Below are 16,823 nucleotides of genomic sequence, written 5' to 3'. Positions count from 1 at the left end.
TTTTGATTTTAAATTAGTGGTTGAATAAAGCTTGCACCTGACAATTAGCTGCATCTTCCAGGAACAGATTTGCTTTTAGACATATTATTTTTGTTCCCTTCAGTCCTTTACATGCAAGTATGTATTTTTATATCGTATTGTGCATTCATCTTAGATAAGCTGCTCTGCTCCAGTTATTGTTAGAACAGTTATTAGCATTATTGTTTGAGTGAAAGGTTAATGCACTGAGAAGGGAAAGAGTGGCTGGCAGTTTTACTGAAGTACCCCACTGAGGGCAGTGCAGTAGCGACAGCAGGATATTTGTTACTATGTCTGGAAAGTGCCGTAATTCACTCAATTATGCTTCAACATCTTAGTCCAACAGTTGCTTTCCACTTTTCAAACGGAAGTAAAAGGTTTTTTTCGGCAAAAAACTGTTATTGCATAGAGGTTAATCTATTCACGTGAAAATATTAAAATGGGAATTGAAGTGTTTACGTTTCTTTGGCAGTCAGGTCAGTTATGTTGGCATAACTGAATTTTCAGGGGTCATTACTTAGCATTCATAATAAAGACAGAATAATCTGTGATCAGTGTTATCAGATGAAAGCATATTAGTTCTATAAGGAAAATAATTGAGGTATCCAGCAATGTTCATGAAAGAAAATGGACAAAACAACCTGCATCTGTTTTCAGAATTTACTGCAGATTCTGTGAGTTCTAAAAATGTATAACTGTTAATGTGAGAGTTTTAGTTAAAAAAACACATCTTTTTGTGTTAATGCTGCACCTGTGTGCTACATTTGGTGCAGAGAAGGTACCAGATATTTAATGGTTAGGCCATTAATCTGTAAATGATGTCAGAAATGGAATTATTGCCATATGCAAGCATGGCTGCCTGGTTAATATTCAGGATATGAAAAATGCAGTATATGTTTTAAAAATGATGTATCATGAGCTTTCAAGTTAATACAGTGTAATAATAACAATACTGCAGCCATCCTTGGAAGTAACAAATAAAATCTTGCATCTATTCACGAAATGTGGTACAGTTTGTTTGAAAAATAACAATGGACAGTATGACCATTAATATGAAAAATGTACAGTACGTACCATAATGTGCATATGCTGCAGTAAATATTAGTCAATGTTCATAACAAAAAAATCTAAATATGATTTGGAAACACCTTTCTTTTGGAGTATAACTTTGTATTATTTTATAGTATAAATGTTCTGCACCTTTGAAAATAAAAGCCAAGAATGTAATGGAAAATGTAACTTCTGACACCCTCCTCCTACCCATCTGTACCTGTGTGCCAAATCTGTTGAGCGATTTTCAAATGCATGAAGACAGACAAAGGCACATACAGTACACTGAACTTTATACTTAAGATTTCAAACATATATTGGTTATACAAGAAGAAAGAAAATCATTTTTCTGATAAGGATATTGCAAGAGTATTCAATTTGCAATTGTAGTTCAAGATGGCATTTTTGTCACTAAATCCCACAGGGATTGTCCATTAGACAATTGCCTAATGTTTTCAGATTACTTGGCTGCCAGCAGTGAGCAGAGCTGCAGATGAGCAGATTACAACAACAGATTATGGGGCTTTGATTCTGAGTGAGGAAAAACTTTCTATAAATGCTGTCTTTCAGTACAATTCAGTAAATTAAATTTGTTTCTCAAATATTCGTCAAGTTTTCTGTTAGGAGAATTACTGAAGAAAAAAAAGTTTTTGGTAGTTGATTTAATAAACTCTTCTTTGTTAATTAAAACTGAATACAGTTCCATTGTCCTATTTTTTACCTGTACAGTACATGTCATGATCATCATGCCTCCTCTTGAGTGCGCTCCGACCCTTTAGTATTTTAGTTTATTACCTGCCCCCTGTTTAGTCTGCCAATATCGTCACGCCCCTACGCTTCACGGGTGCACAATACTACAGGAGTCAATCCTCTTCTTACTGAACACCCTGGGGTCTGTGCAGCATAGTGGCCAAACATCTGAATTTACACCTGGTGGGCTGTGTGTTCAGGTCCCTGTTGATGTAGCTTGAGTAAGGTCACTCCAATTGCTCCAGTCTACCCAGCTGTGTACATGGGACTCACCATCGCTGGGAGGAATCACTGTGATCACTTCATGCTTAGAAACCAGGAGAAGCTCTGGGCTGATGACCCACTGTGTTGCTCAAAGACAATCACAGTACCGACTCTAATCAGCAGGGTACATAGTTTACTGTACATTCCAACGAAGCTAATCAGTTCTTGATATCATATACTGTAGCTATAACTATTTCTGCACTTCATATAGGTAGGGCTAAAGATGTTTTTTGTTTCTGACAGTTTCTTGTGTTTAATTTATTTTTTATTTTAATGTTTTCACATTTCTCCCACACAGCATACACTTTCATACAATGTAAAATACAATGTAATTTTACCTCCTGAAATTTTAATGAAATGTTTGGAATAAGTAGAAAATAAAGATGATAAACAGCAGTAACCCCACTTCTGGTGGGTACGGGATTCTGCTCATCCATCACAAAGGCAGAAATGTGAAAAGCCTCTAGCTAGAAGGGCAAGGGAAAAAACTATATTGATGCATCACACTGTTGAGACAGCTTCATATTAATGATGATCTGTCAGAAATAATTTTCACTTCATCTTGCTTTTTAATATTATGGTAACTTGTTAACTTTGCAGAAAAAATACTGTGAAAGCTACAAAGCAAATGTTGAAATGTTCCACCCATCAAATTAAAATGTGTGATTCTTTAATTACATTTCATAGACTAATACTGACAATGCAAACAGTCCATTTATTTTCTAACATTAAAAATCCAAATTTAGTCCTTCACATACAGTATGTGTACAGAAATATTTAACAGCACAGCTAAAAGCTGCAGATTTGTTCTGACTCGTATTTAATACCACCTTTTTTAAGGAGTAAAGAGGATTTCTCTGACAAAACTGGTGTGGAGTATCTATATACTGTATATGGGAATACAGTACATCTTATTTAGAACCTAAAGAACCTACACTGCCATATATTTTTCTTCAATTAAAGTTTACATTTCCACAGCTTGATTTATGTGGATAATATGTAACGTGCACAGCTTTGTTAACATTACAAATCAAAACAAAAAATAAACATCAACACAGAACATTGCTTTCATGGCATTCTGACTTGTTTGTCCCTGTTGTTTTCACTGTTGCCTTTTCAGCTGCCGACGTTAATAAAACAAATGCACAAGTTATTAATATTTAGTGCCTAGTTTCAAGTGCACTTTTCTGTAACGTGAGAAAAAAGCAGAGATGAAACAGATTTGAATAAGAAAAAAGTCTGCAGAAAATTCAATGCTGCATTTTCTGTTTTTAATTAGAAGTGTTTGATCTTAATAGTGTTCTGATTAGAACCCTTGAGCAAGGACAAGCAGGCGGTAAGAGTGACAAAGGATTCTTTGTGTCAAAATGTTCTTGGTTAGAAAGGGAGGAAAGCTTAATGCTTTCTGCCTTTCTTGTTTTCATGGAAACAAAATCATTATGATGACTTCCTTTTTTGTTGATTGTGGCAGATTCTTTATGAGTCTTGGAGATGAGACATTATAGGGAAAAATAGTTCTCTTGCAATCAATAGTAACTGTTTTACAGTATCTTTATTAAACTATGAAATAAACTACAGCACATCTTATCTAATAAAATGAAAGCAGGACAATGTTAAAACTTAAGTGCTGAAACAGCAAAACAAAGTGAGAATGGTCTAAGGAAGGTGATACCCAAAGGCATCTTCTCGACAGATGTAGCCAATGAGGGTTTGTGTTTGTCAAAATGCTTGACTTGAAAGAGGAAGGGAAAAAATGGTAGATGTACAGTATATAGCTATGTAGAGAAATGCTCTGCCAATGTGACTAGAAGACGTCTATTGAAGGATAGATTTTTGTCTTCAATTTCAATATTCCTGTTTAGATTTTGATGACATATCACCAAACAACGCAGCAGATAACACTCCACTACAAAAATTAATTCTGGACCAGCTCGCAAGGGGTCAGGAATTTATTATTCAAAACTTATTAAACTTTGCTTACCTTATCAACATTGTAACTTATTAAACAATCAAAAATATTGAACTCTAAAATTTTATCCAAGGTTTCAGTCATATTTGCACATTTCAGAAATGTCAGGAAAATAATGTGAATTCCCGCACAACAATGTCCAGCTTTGATCAGTGTGCTGCGTACTGCACTGTAAATCAGAAGACATATTACTGAGGGCAGTCTTCAGAGAATTATACTGTTCTGGACACTATACAGATTTTCATTAGATTTTCCTTAACTGCAGTTCTTAATATCTTTAGCAATTTTAGTAAGTGACCTGCTAGAAGTACATTTATAGATTATATTTTATTATGTCTCTCCATTTTAAGATACAGTATACCTTTTAAAATACAGTATTTACCAACTAAAATCACATATAAGTAACAGTATCATACTTCATCTGTGTTCTGGCTTAACTGAACTCACTGACAGTGTTTTTTTTCAGCGGTTCTTAAAACAAATTTAAAAATTTTTTTCCTCTTAGAATCCTTCTGAATAAAGACCTCAGAACTTTAAATCTCTTGGTCATCTCTTGGAAAAGGGCAATAATTACCACAATTACCATGTTTTGTTGGGAAACAAAAACTGGTACCAGCTTTACATGTAAAAAGTTCACAGTTTTTTTCAGTGCATTTTAGTTTAGTTTTTAATCAGTTTTTTACTTACATTATCCAAAGAATCCACAGCACAGTGTAATTCTCTTTTTGATTATTTAAAAACATGCTATAGTGTTGAAGAAGGTGAAGCTTATCTTTGTTTGAACTACTGTACCAATTACACATGGCATCTTGTTCAGTTCATCTTGTTTAATAGTAATCAAACTATTAAATGTATTTTACATTTGAGAAATCTTGGTCATACATTACGTACCATTTACAAAGACTCCATTTCTTCTATACACTCATAAGTAGCTGATAAATTGTATAATATTTTATGAAAGTATTTCTGTAACAATCTAGCACATTTTAATATGAAGCTTAATTAATGTTATTGATTTATGCAAATTACTTCCTGGACATTATGCACATTAATTCCGAATTAATTAACGTCAGGTAATTGACACGGGACATTAGAGCAGGACCTAATGCTTATATGTCTGAATTAATGATTTAGAGTTCAGCAAAAGCAGCAAAAAAAAATCTCTTGTTCTACATACCCAGGTTTCCAGTCATCAGGTAGGAGTTGTGGAAGTCCTTCATTCCCAGGCCCACAATGTGTATGAAGTCTTCAATCACCTGCATTAGCTCAACAGACACAGGGTAGATCTGTGTGGAACAAAACATGGAGTGATGAACTTCAAGAGCAGAGAATTTTGGCAAAAAATGAAGAGTAAACCTTCTACTTTAACAGTGGCTTTGGAAGTTTAAAAATGGCACATTTTACCATGGCATCCAAAACTAAACTCTACAACTAATTCATGTGAAAGTGATATTTGTTTCCTCTAAGTATAGCACATTGAAATATAGAAACCTCTAAAACTATTTTGAGTGAATCACAAAGTTTGCAGAAGATAAGATAGTAGATGCACTAATGGATGCTAAATACTCCAAAGAGGCTCTGCCTGTATACTGTAGGTAAAACTCCAACTCCAACTTTGTATTTTTTTCTTCTGTCTGTACACCAACACTGCTGCTGTAAAACAACTTGCTCCCCCTGGGGATAATAAAGACTCTCTCTTACAGTCAAACACAGTCTGTCAATAGTAGGGCATAAACTGGGACACCATAAATCTCACTTGCTGCACTTCCTATGGGATCATGTGACATTTCAGCAAGACAATGCATGTCCTCATGATGGTTTTACGTGTAACAGTTATGCCATTGCAGTCCTGCTTGCCAGACTTGGGCCCCTCTGTGAGATGAGCTAGGATAATGTGGCATTTAGGGCCCAGAGACCAGTAAACAGTTCCACAAGACAGCATCTGTAATCAAGTCAAAGCCTATGCTGCAGATGTACATGTAGAGCTTGTATTGTTTCCAGAGATGGCCATTCATGCTACTATCCTGTGACCTTTACACTAGACCCCTGTTGATAAAGCTTGTAGATGCTAGCTGTTAATCAGCATAATACAATTGCCTATCTACCTAACCAAATCTATGTAAATTCACTTGCTATAAAAATATAGATTTTTTGCAGCTTCAAGTTTTTTAAGTTCAGTATAACAACACTCCGTAGCTCTAAAGGATCTCTTGTGACCATTTCTGACATAACGGAACCACTTACTAAATTGATCAAAGCTCCCAAGTTCTTTCAAGCCTTAACAATCAGCTGATTTAAAGGTGCCATTTAAGACTTTTTGGACTCTAATGCTCCAGGACCAGGTTTGCCTACACCTGTTCCAGTCTGTTCTTTTGTCCTTGCGAAGGTGCTGCATCACGTGATATGTAGAGTTCCCGTTTCTCCACTTGCACGCAGCCATTTTTGAAAATGATGCACTTTGTTTTATTGCGAGACAGTCCCCCTCTTCCACCCCAATAAGAAATGTATGTTATTATTTCTAGAATTAATGTTTTGACCTCTATGCACTGTTTCAGTCTGCTAACAGACTGAGACATGAGGTCATTAGCAGCCAAGAATGTGACATGATTTGGTTGCTGGACAAAATAGCAGACAAATATTGATACAAAATATAAGGAACAAGCTGAACTTTTGTTAATCATATATTACAATAATATAGTAATAATATACTATAGTATTATAGATTACATGATTACATGGCATGCATGGTTGGATAGAATTTTGGGGTAAGAGCTCTCTTTGTCTCTCACCTGGTTTGTGATTTTTATTCACAATAGAGGTTCTCAAATGACCCCTGCCTCCAGAATTACTTGTCATCCTGGCATCAAACACAGACAGACTCTTCTCAGAAGATACTTTTGTGGGCTTCGTGGGGCAAGGATGATGCCCAATGTGTCACTGCCTGCCCTAAATGCAACCAGCCTAAGGAACTCAGAACTCTGCCTTGAGGCTTTTGGCATCTTTACCTGTGACCAACAAGCTGTGGACACATTTCTGCAGCCTTAATCACTGACATGCTGAAATCCCAGGGTTACACTTCTATATTAGTGGTGGTGGACATATTCTGTAAGGCTGCACATTGTATTCCTTTAAAGAAACTCCCCACTGCACCATACAGTATATGAAGGATAGTTTTGCTTGGCATGTATTCCGTTTTCATGGCATACCCACAGAAAACTCTTATTGGAGACTTTAATTTTTATCTTGATTCTGGTGTGCATTCTGCAGAAAACCTTGCATGAAAATCAATCTCTTATGGTCATATTGAGAAAATTGATGAGGAGCCTGAAAAGAACTAGCAATGTCATGTATGAGAGTTTCAGAATAATTAGTACCAACTTCTCGCCTGGGCCAAGATTTCCCACAATATCCTAACCAACACTTCCACTGGGACATCAGTGTTTCAGTATGCTGATGGATTTCAGCCACATCTCCAGCTCCTGGACTCCTCCAGCACATTTGCTCTACTTGTGGATGAGGCAGGACGTGGTCCTGGGTTAAACAAAATCTCCTCAAAGCCACTCAAGCACAAAGAGGTTTGCAGACTCGCAGTGGTGTTCACAGCCACCTCTTACAGTGTGGCTGTTAACCTCAAGCTTCGAGTCCCATCGTGAAAAGCATCTTTCTGATCAACCTGTTGTGGTGGCAGCCCTTGGTTTGAGGTATAATGGCACTTGGACTCCAAGAAGGTGCTTGGTAAGATCCAGTACTCTAAACCCATCTTCCCCATAAGCTCTTGAGTTCACCAGCCTCAGATTTTCCTGCTGTGAGGGCTTTAAGAATTGTGACCCTTGTGGCTGGCATGGGATTACTGTCCATCATAAACACCTGCTCATGTGGCAGCTTCTATCTCATGTACAGTAATTTGTTTCAAAGCTCCTAACACTTGGGTATTAGCATTTAATTACGTAATCTTTTTTTTTTTCCCTTTGTTCTTTTCTATTTTACTTTCTTTTGGATTTTCTTCTCATCTCCCCTCTTCCATTCTAGTCGTTTGCATGTTTCTGTATTTCTTTGTGGATCCTTGTGCCAAGACAACTGCTGCCCATTTCATTCACATATAATCCATCGTCTCTGAACAGATGGCGTTTGTCATGGAAAGGGTTCCAATGGCCAAAAACGAAGCCTTCTTCTGTACACCATGTCCCCATCCATGTGTTGTGCTAATGGATTTACATTTTTAGCAGATACAATCCTAATTTGAACAACTCCACAGAATGTATGGAGATTGCTCTTTCAGAATCATGAACACGTTTCTTTTCAGGGACCTCCTTCAGAGAGAAAACAGGTAACTTGGCCCTGTTCACTTGCTGAATTGAGTGTGGTGAAATTCATCTCCTTGATTGCCAGACGAACCGTGCCTTTTCAGGAAAGGGGAAGTCATTGATGGCAGATGACATACAGTCCTTTTTATTATATCCCATGGTGCTCATAATTCTCCATGCTGACAGGCAATGAATGTTTATGTAAGTTAAGGAAGCAGAGGAGTTCAACAGACCTAAAGGGCTTGCTTCCTGAGATTGAATAGAATAACCCAGATAAAGAGCTAATGTTCGGTACTGTATTGTGTTGTGACAATGTGACTAGACTCCTCTGGCTGACTTTCTTTGTTGTGATTTGGTTGCATGGGCTGATGTCAGGTTGTTGTGTTGTACTTAATGGGAACCCATCAACATTGTGATCTGTGTGTTGTGATTGTGTTGGGTACTCATTGACATTTTCCCTCTACATTTATTTTTTAATTCAAAATGATACCTGATTAGCTTTATTTTATTTTTTTTGGTTGCTGGATACATACTGCATATCATGATTGTTTTTTCTTGTGGTCGAGATAAGTGGGATTTTCCTATTCTTTTTTACTGATTATTGACTGATTTTTTAAATTGATTTTTTTGACATGCCTTTTTTAAGGAAGATTATTTTTCAATTTTTGTGGACTGAATTGTGTGTGTGTGGGGGGACTGCACTTGTGTTTTGACTTTGTATCATGGTGATACAATGGTACAAGTGTCAAAAACTGAACAACTGAGTGGGGAGTGGGCGGTGACTGTGGTGCTCTGTTGAGCTAATATAATATAGATAATATAGGTAAGTATATCATTTCTATTTCTAGAAATTTGTATTTCTATCATCTCTCGTTTATAGTAGCTGGTGTGTATACTTTATTCACTCCAGACACTATTGTCTTCTGAAACTAAATAAGGTTTCTGATACCAAGAGGGTAATGTTTATGTTTTATACAGGCTAAAGTATCTTGCCAAACATCCTGGTTGTTTAAATATTCTGTGGAATATACTACTGTGGAAATTTGTCTTTGGCTTCTCACATAAACGTATTAAACACCTCACATAAAATCACAAGGGGTACATGGAAACACAACAACAGTATGTAAAACATGAACGAATGGTTAAATAAATAGGTAATGGAGGTAATATATATTTACATACATTCATTGAGCAGTTTTACTGCAGAGGGGACAAAGGACTTATTATAAATGTTTTTCCTTGAATTTGGTACGCTAGACTGTCTCAGTGATGGGAGTGTCACGGGCTGAGAATGGAGTGGGAGTGTGGGATGAGCTGTGGTGATCCTGGCCATTCTGAGATATGATACAGATCGCTGAGCTGGGGCCACTGTTTCCCATTTATTTGTCTTCAAACTGAAGTGGTGGGACACTTAATGTAGGATGTTAATGTATTTTTCCAGGTCTTCTCTAAAATGTCTAGTACTGTGGAAAAAAGTTGAAAGTGATTGAACAAGTATACAAAAAAAATGCATGATTTTTTTTATGAAGACAGGACATTAATTGGTTTTCTCAGAATAAGTAATATAAATAATGAAAAGAATACATTTTGTTGTATTTCGGTTTTAGCAGCCCCAGAGAGGCCTCTTATGATGTTTCCAGTTTAAAAAGTGTTTCTAAATGTTTTAATATATTTGTATTTATATATTATATATATTTTCTTAATTTTTTTGCACTTTTCTGGTATTTATGGTCTTATACATTATTCAGAATAAATAGGTTTAGCAAAATAAAAAACATGCTTGCCTGCTGTACAGAGGAGGGTTTAATCCCTGAGTGGTCAGAATTCGCTGAATGACAGCTGTTTGAACCAATCAGATTAGCTTTTTGTCCAGAGCCGCTCGATTTGAATGTGTAGGGCTTCAGCAGACAGCTTTGTTGAGATGTTTTTATAGGAACTCTTGAATTCTCATACTAAAATAGTAAACGGAAGCACTTTCTCAAGGTAAGGTAAAATGTTCTTTATATATTTTAGTTCATTTTCGCTTTAGCGTTTGTAATTTGCTAGAGAACCGATAAATTATAGATACATTTTCCTACTCCTCTAAACTGAAACGCGAGATGAACAGAACTGTTAAAAAAGGTTAATTTGCTTTATGCTGATGTATCTAGTTACGAAGCACAGTTCCGAAAGCACTGTCGAAATCCTTATGGAAAAACACCACATTTTGCTTTTGTTATTCTAAATTATACTTTAAAAAATCGATTTAACCTGAAAAATTGTATGAGGTTTCTCCCTTCTCTTCAGACGAAAGATTAATTAAGTGAAGAGGTACCTACTATACAGTATATTCCTATCTGAGATGGAAAGTAAGTGGTCCAGGACATGACAAACCTGACATTCATGACATTGCTCTTGAATTTTATCTAACATTTTGGCCCCTTTAGCTCCTCTTGTGCTTGATATGATATATCCACTGTATGACAACTGTGGAAGGCTCTTTTCTAAGGGATTTTAATACTGCTCTTACATCTTTACTTTGTTTAAAAAAAGATAAAGATTTCATATTTTGAAGAGAGCAACTGTCTTATGTCTCTGATTTACTTTAATGCCGAGCTGTATCCTAAGGTGTTATCATCCCAGCCGGGGGCCTGAACGATTAAATTAGCACACCATGATCATAGATATTTTTCACAGGGTGTTTGTCTGGTAACATTTGTGTGTTTAACTGTGTTATACAGACCCTACTTCTGTGCACATTGTCTCTCCTTGTGCTGCTCTTTTTCTGGACACAAAAAAAAGGGTTTTGATGAGCTGACGTGGAAATTTCTTGATATATTAATAGAGTTATATTTTTATTAGCCTTCAGCAGTGGTGTTAACAGGCAGCAGTGCTTCTTCGAAACGGGTAGTTGCTAACTGGACAAGCTTCATGTGTCTCCATAATGAAAAGAACGCGCTCGCTGCTTTTTAAGTTGTGTGATTCCTCTTCCTTCTCCATTAGGTTAGTGGGATAGATTGCACACCACAATCTCTGAATTCATACAGAACCCCAGCAAAGGTGTATTCTCCATTCTGCAGCATTGAGGGGCTCAGCCAAGACATATTAATAATTTGATAAATGATCACTGTTTGGTTTTCGTCCTGATACTGCTCTGCTTTGTCATCTTCTGTACGTGAAGAAAGTCTAGTTTCTCCCCATATATACACTTCAAGGTTTAGTATATACATTATTGGTGTTACCCTTAGACACTGGAGATTATATTTGTTTAGTGGAAAGATTCACAACATTCTTGTTTGTGAATCATAAACTCAGGCAATTCCTTTTTCTCTTTTCCACATTGGAGAAATAAAGGAATTCATATTTTAGCCAATATTTTTAATGAGAATGGCCTTCACTCATTCTAGTACTTGCAATCTCAGTACAAGGTACCTGACTCCTCTCTCCTTGTTGCACACATCTCCACTCTGCAATGTGTGCTTCTGTTGTCACCTGGGGAGCAAGAATGTCTGTGCAACCAATGCATAATCTGCCGGATTGCAGGGGCAAAACAAAGGAATTTGAAATGTATTTTTGGAATCCAAATTTATTAGTCGTCAAGTAGGTAGGGGTGTCAGTATGCGTAGGCTGCAAAGGAACAAGTAAAGGTTTATTCCATGCTGTGGAGCCTTCTTCAGGTGTGATACAAAAGCCCAGAAACCTATCAAGATGTGTTTTGGACTGTGGGATGAAACTGGAGCACCCATAGGGTGAACATACAAACTCCACACAGAAAGAACCCCAGACCTGGAATTGAACCCAGGGCCCCAGCACTGAAAAGCTAACCTCTGTGCCACTGTATCACTCTAGACATCAAATTCACAGAATTTTGTATCACAGAGTGCACTTAATTTCATTCAGATGCTATCATATGAAACGTGTTCCTAATCTTTTATGTATGCTCTGGGCACCATTTTATTTATTGTGGAAGAGTCTGGATGCGTTTAAGCTAAGAAAACTTGTTTAGTTCGTTTCCAGTGTGTCCTTGTAAACAAGCACATTCCTTGTTCTCGCCTAGCACTCATGCTAAATTATAATGCCAATCTGGACATTACACAGCGGCGTGAAAGGAGCTGGTTGATTGCTCTTACCAAGATGTTGGGTTTCTGTGGGGAGCCTGCTACCACTTTATGTGATTTATATACAGCTCTCAATTGCTCAGACACGCGGTGCCAGGGGGTTGCATGGAAGGATTGAAGTGCAGCTGCACTCATATTCTTACTCTGTGGTATATTTAAGGGGTACTTTGTGAGAACCTCAGAGGTGATTACTGATAAATTGTGCGTGGGGGGTGTCTTGTATTGTTTAGTTCTCTTTTTGTACGTCATTTAAATGTCTAAATCATGTTTCACAAAAATAATATAAATGGAACCAAACAAAAAATGACTGACAGCTTTGTTATGATCAGGCGACTATTTTCAGAAGGTACTTCAGCTATCAAGAACGTCTGTCAGAGCACATCAAAACATCATTGTAGAAATAATAACCTCCATGATAAGGGCAGCCATCTTTCAATAAATCCAAAGGCACGATGCTAAAATGCAATTATTTTAAAATACAAGGTTTAAACTAAGACAAACATTAGACTTTACAATGTACTGTATGAAGAAACTCATCAGCAGAATTCTTTGGCTCCCCTAATGCTACACATTGGCACACACATTAAGAAGACCTTTATTCAGCAGAATTGATCATCTATCTCATTTCATATATATTGAGATCCTGAAGTTTTTATCACAGTCGTCATTTCATTTCACTTATAATTTACTGTCACCGGCACCTTTCTGCAGTTTGTTTTCATGCACTTCTTAAAGGGGAACTACAATCCTAATTCCTCAGACTGGTTATTAAGTCTCTGTAACAAAATATATTAATTGATGGTATCTCAAACGTTTACAAATTCCAGATTCTGCACAAAATTGCCATGTTGTCGCAAACCACTGGTCTTGCCACAGGCGAGATCGAGAGTTCGCCAGAATTGTGACATAAAATCAACCTTTCCTGCTCACTAGTCATTTGAGAACAAAAAGGGAATCTTGGTCTTGGTCTCTTTCTCAATTTATGAGAAAATAAGTGCAAGTTATTCCAACTGCAGAAATGTTCCAACATGATCTGCAAGCAGAGTTAACAAGCAAGTAGTATTTGTCAGCAAACTGTCTCAAGGTCGATATGTTAAAGAGGAGTTTACATGGTTATGAAGCCTGACAGTTTGTAATATGAAATATATTTTGATTTCTGATACTGAACCAAATCTTGTACTCAACCAGGTGCCATTGCTACCATTTTTGCCCATAAAAGCAACCAATGACACGAGAACACTTGACTGGGTGATCTCACTGCTTCATAGGAAAACAGGAAAAATCTATCTTCTTTGTACTTTCACTGTGGTTTGAAAAGAACTCTTCAATGCTGATTCTTTATGAAGAATGAAGCTGATTCCTTGAAATGTAAAAATAGTGATGTGATTCCCCTTTAAGATTATTGTTTGCTAATTTCTTTGTTAATGTGTAGATTATACTGTTTACTACATAATGCTAGCCAAAACGTTTGCCCTACTATTATTAGAGCGTTTGTATACCGTTCAAAAATCATCAGGCTAATTGGCAACATACTTTAGAGAACCACAGACACAGGGCTAATGTGTTATTAGTGCAATGGTTTTACCTCTCACCTGTCTATTTTATGTTCAGTCTCAGATGCTTTTATGTAAGCTCTTAACACATAGTAGAGCTGATGTTTTTGAAGCTTGTATTCTTCAGTACAAAACAAGGTCTATGGGAAAATAAAATAAAAACATAATACCTCTAGCCTGACTAAAAGGCAGCCCTTCTTGCCCTTGTTTTTAAAATTAATGAGTGTTCAAATGACACTACACTGCATGATGCAATTTAGAGCAAAGTAAAACTTTCAGGAGTCATTCAATTATTAACACTCATATATGTTTTGTTGTGAGTATAAATAGTCTCATGTTTAGAAAGTATACTCTAACTTTCACCATACTGTATGTGTAAACTGAAACTAAACATCGGCAAATCTTCTCTTAGCCCTGTGCTCTGTTATTGGAGTGTACCATAAAAGTTTCACACAGGCAGCAGGCAGTATGCTCTTTTTGGAAGAATAATGTATCATATTGCCCTTCAGGCACTGAGAGACTGAACTGCGTACAATTCTTATCAAATAACTTGCCATGGTAACAGAATACTTTTATACTCTCATAAGAATAGCCCTTTAATGGGTAAAGTCTGCAGAAGGAGGCGGTAGCAAGACCACCACTAGAACAGCACTTTAGCTCCCATGTGACATTGGTATTATACTCTGCTAAAGTCATTCAGTGGACATCTCCGTACAGACAGTGATATATGTACCTCACCGCAAGAGCGCTGAATAGTATTGTAATGAAAGAAAAGGACGAAAAGGACAAGTATAAAAATTATTGGAAAAACTGGCTGAAATCCAATGTCGTCACCTATAAGGGTAAGAATAGTTTAACCTGATGGTCCCACATCCATAGAGAAATCCACCACTAATGAATGTTTAACTTTTTTGTCGCACTTTGTAAGACAAAGAAGCTGTTGATAGCCTCTCTCTCCTTGCTCTCTAGGATGCTCAGGGTCGAATTGTATTTTTTCAGTTTGCAGAGCAAAAGAAAGGGCTTCTGAACTGTGAAAAATGGGAAATGTCTATGACAACACACTTGAACCCCTGGCAATTACCGACACAGCTGCTTCAGGATATGAAATGGAGAGATTCTGCAAAAAATGCCTTGGTTTTGCACACATTTCTAAGGGCTTAACAGATGTGCCATCTGTACATGCACATTGTATTTGGAAAATTCTTTCAGTTCCTTGGTTTAATGTGTGCTTTAAGAAAAGTACAGCACACACATGCAGCAGATACCTACAATGTGTGTGTTTTTTTAATCTGTTGGCTATTTTAAGACAGTCTGCCAATATTAGGACTATGTGCAGTTTCTGTGTCCCAGATACATTGTTATGTTATTGTCTTAAAAGTCAAACCTCTAAACTTCTGTGATATCAGTACCTCAAGCCTGATCAAAGCTATCTCAAATGTCATATGAATGTGGCACTACAGATCCCGTATATTTACCTCATTTGATTACATAGTTTTAGAGCATGAGAAGAAGAAGCGAGATACTCTCATATACTGTATAGAAACAATAGCTCAAGAAGACTTCTGAAGGCCAACCAGTCGCTCAAACAACCAAAGCTCTCGCCCAAGTTCAGGGTGAGCTCTGTGACCGGAGGTTCAAGCCTGGGTCACGTCACTAGGCAGCTGTGACCGGGATTCCCAACTGAGGGCAACTGGGATTGGTCACCATGGTCCCTAGCGACACAGCAAGGCCTGCAGGCTCCCTGGCCTCTCCTGCAATCAGCACTGAACGGTCCGCACGGGGCTGTGTTGCCTGCAATGTGTTACAAGATGTGAGACAGAGGTGCCTGCCTACGCTTTCTCCTTCTCCCCTGTGTGGCACCTTAGAGCTCATAGCTGACAGTCGAGATGTGAAAAACTTAATCTTGTCTTCTAAACTGGAAGGGTATAACTAAGAATGGTCATTCAGTTGTTTTAAAAAAGAAAGGTTTTCAACTCATCAGTTTAAAAAAACAACATTAACAGATGCCAAGTTCTGAATGGAATTTTAAAATTGTAGGGAGTTTATTTATAAACTACCTAAAATTCATTAGAGGTGTTGCAGATGTAATTTTAATATGCAGAATACATGATTCAAACATTAAGCTTCTGAGTTTGACAAATTGTGAATCTCTATGAAAATATGAAAAGAATGTGAAAAATGTCAGTGCCAAGGTTTTGAGCGATTGTTGCTGAGCAATGGCGAATCTTTTGTACTGAGAGCTGTAATGCAACTAATAATCAGCTGTGACGATGCTGCTGCCCCCTTGTGGATCCCAGGGGTATTTAGGCTAAGAGAAATTCACATCCAGGGATTAGTTTTCCCTGTCCTGGACTAATGCACAGTTTCTAAAGCTTCAAAACATGGCAAAGCTGTACCTAGAACACAGCTTCTTTGAAATATGTGACAAATTCCAGTTTTACAGACTTTCAGCTACAGACATCTTTGGTTTGTTCAGGTGAAGGCTTAAGCCTTGAATTTATGTAATGTGTCCTTTGTTTAGGTATATAGTTCATATAATGCAAATTTGCAAAAAGTGCCTATTTTAAATAATAGTTAAATCAACATTTTTATATGCATTTTAAAAAGGGCTGTAGTAATCAAATATTTCCAATAAACCATTAAACATTTTGAACATAAATATGTTTTCGGTATTGATATCCAAATTCAATAGCAATCGATAATATCAAAGAATAATGGAAAAACATTAAATTTGTCATACCTGTTGGGCATCTTCCCATTTCTCCTTGTTTTCTTCCTCCAAAAGATTACTGATAATTTGAAAAAAGTTCTGTGGCAA

The 16,823-nt window shown here is 37.0% G+C and overlaps 1 protein-coding gene across 3 annotated transcripts in view; it reads right to left on the bottom strand.

Annotated features, from left to right (window-relative positions):
• adgrb3 (adhesion G protein-coupled receptor B3) overlaps positions 1 to 16,823 on the bottom strand; it is a 179,555-nt gene that overhangs the window by 72,853 nt on the left and 89,879 nt on the right. For all 3 annotated transcript variants that reach the window (XM_088609774.1, XM_088609775.1, XM_088609777.1), the window contains 2 exons: positions 16,746 to 16,814; positions 5,229 to 5,337 (listed from right to left, as the gene is read on the bottom strand). In XM_088609774.1, coding sequence (XP_088465900.1) covers positions 5,229 to 5,337; positions 16,746 to 16,814 — 178 coding nt within the window. The remainder of the gene's footprint in view (positions 1 to 5,228; positions 5,338 to 16,745; positions 16,815 to 16,823) is intronic.

This window comes from Lepisosteus platostomus, chromosome 17 (assembly GCF_059453375.1).
Source record: "Lepisosteus platostomus isolate fLepPlt1 chromosome 17, fLepPlt1.hap1, whole genome shotgun sequence".
NCBI classification, from domain to species: Eukaryota; Metazoa; Chordata; class Actinopteri; order Semionotiformes; family Lepisosteidae; genus Lepisosteus; species Lepisosteus platostomus.
Note: the sequence above shows the minus strand (reverse complement) of the source record. Positions and strands in the feature narration are given on the sequence as shown.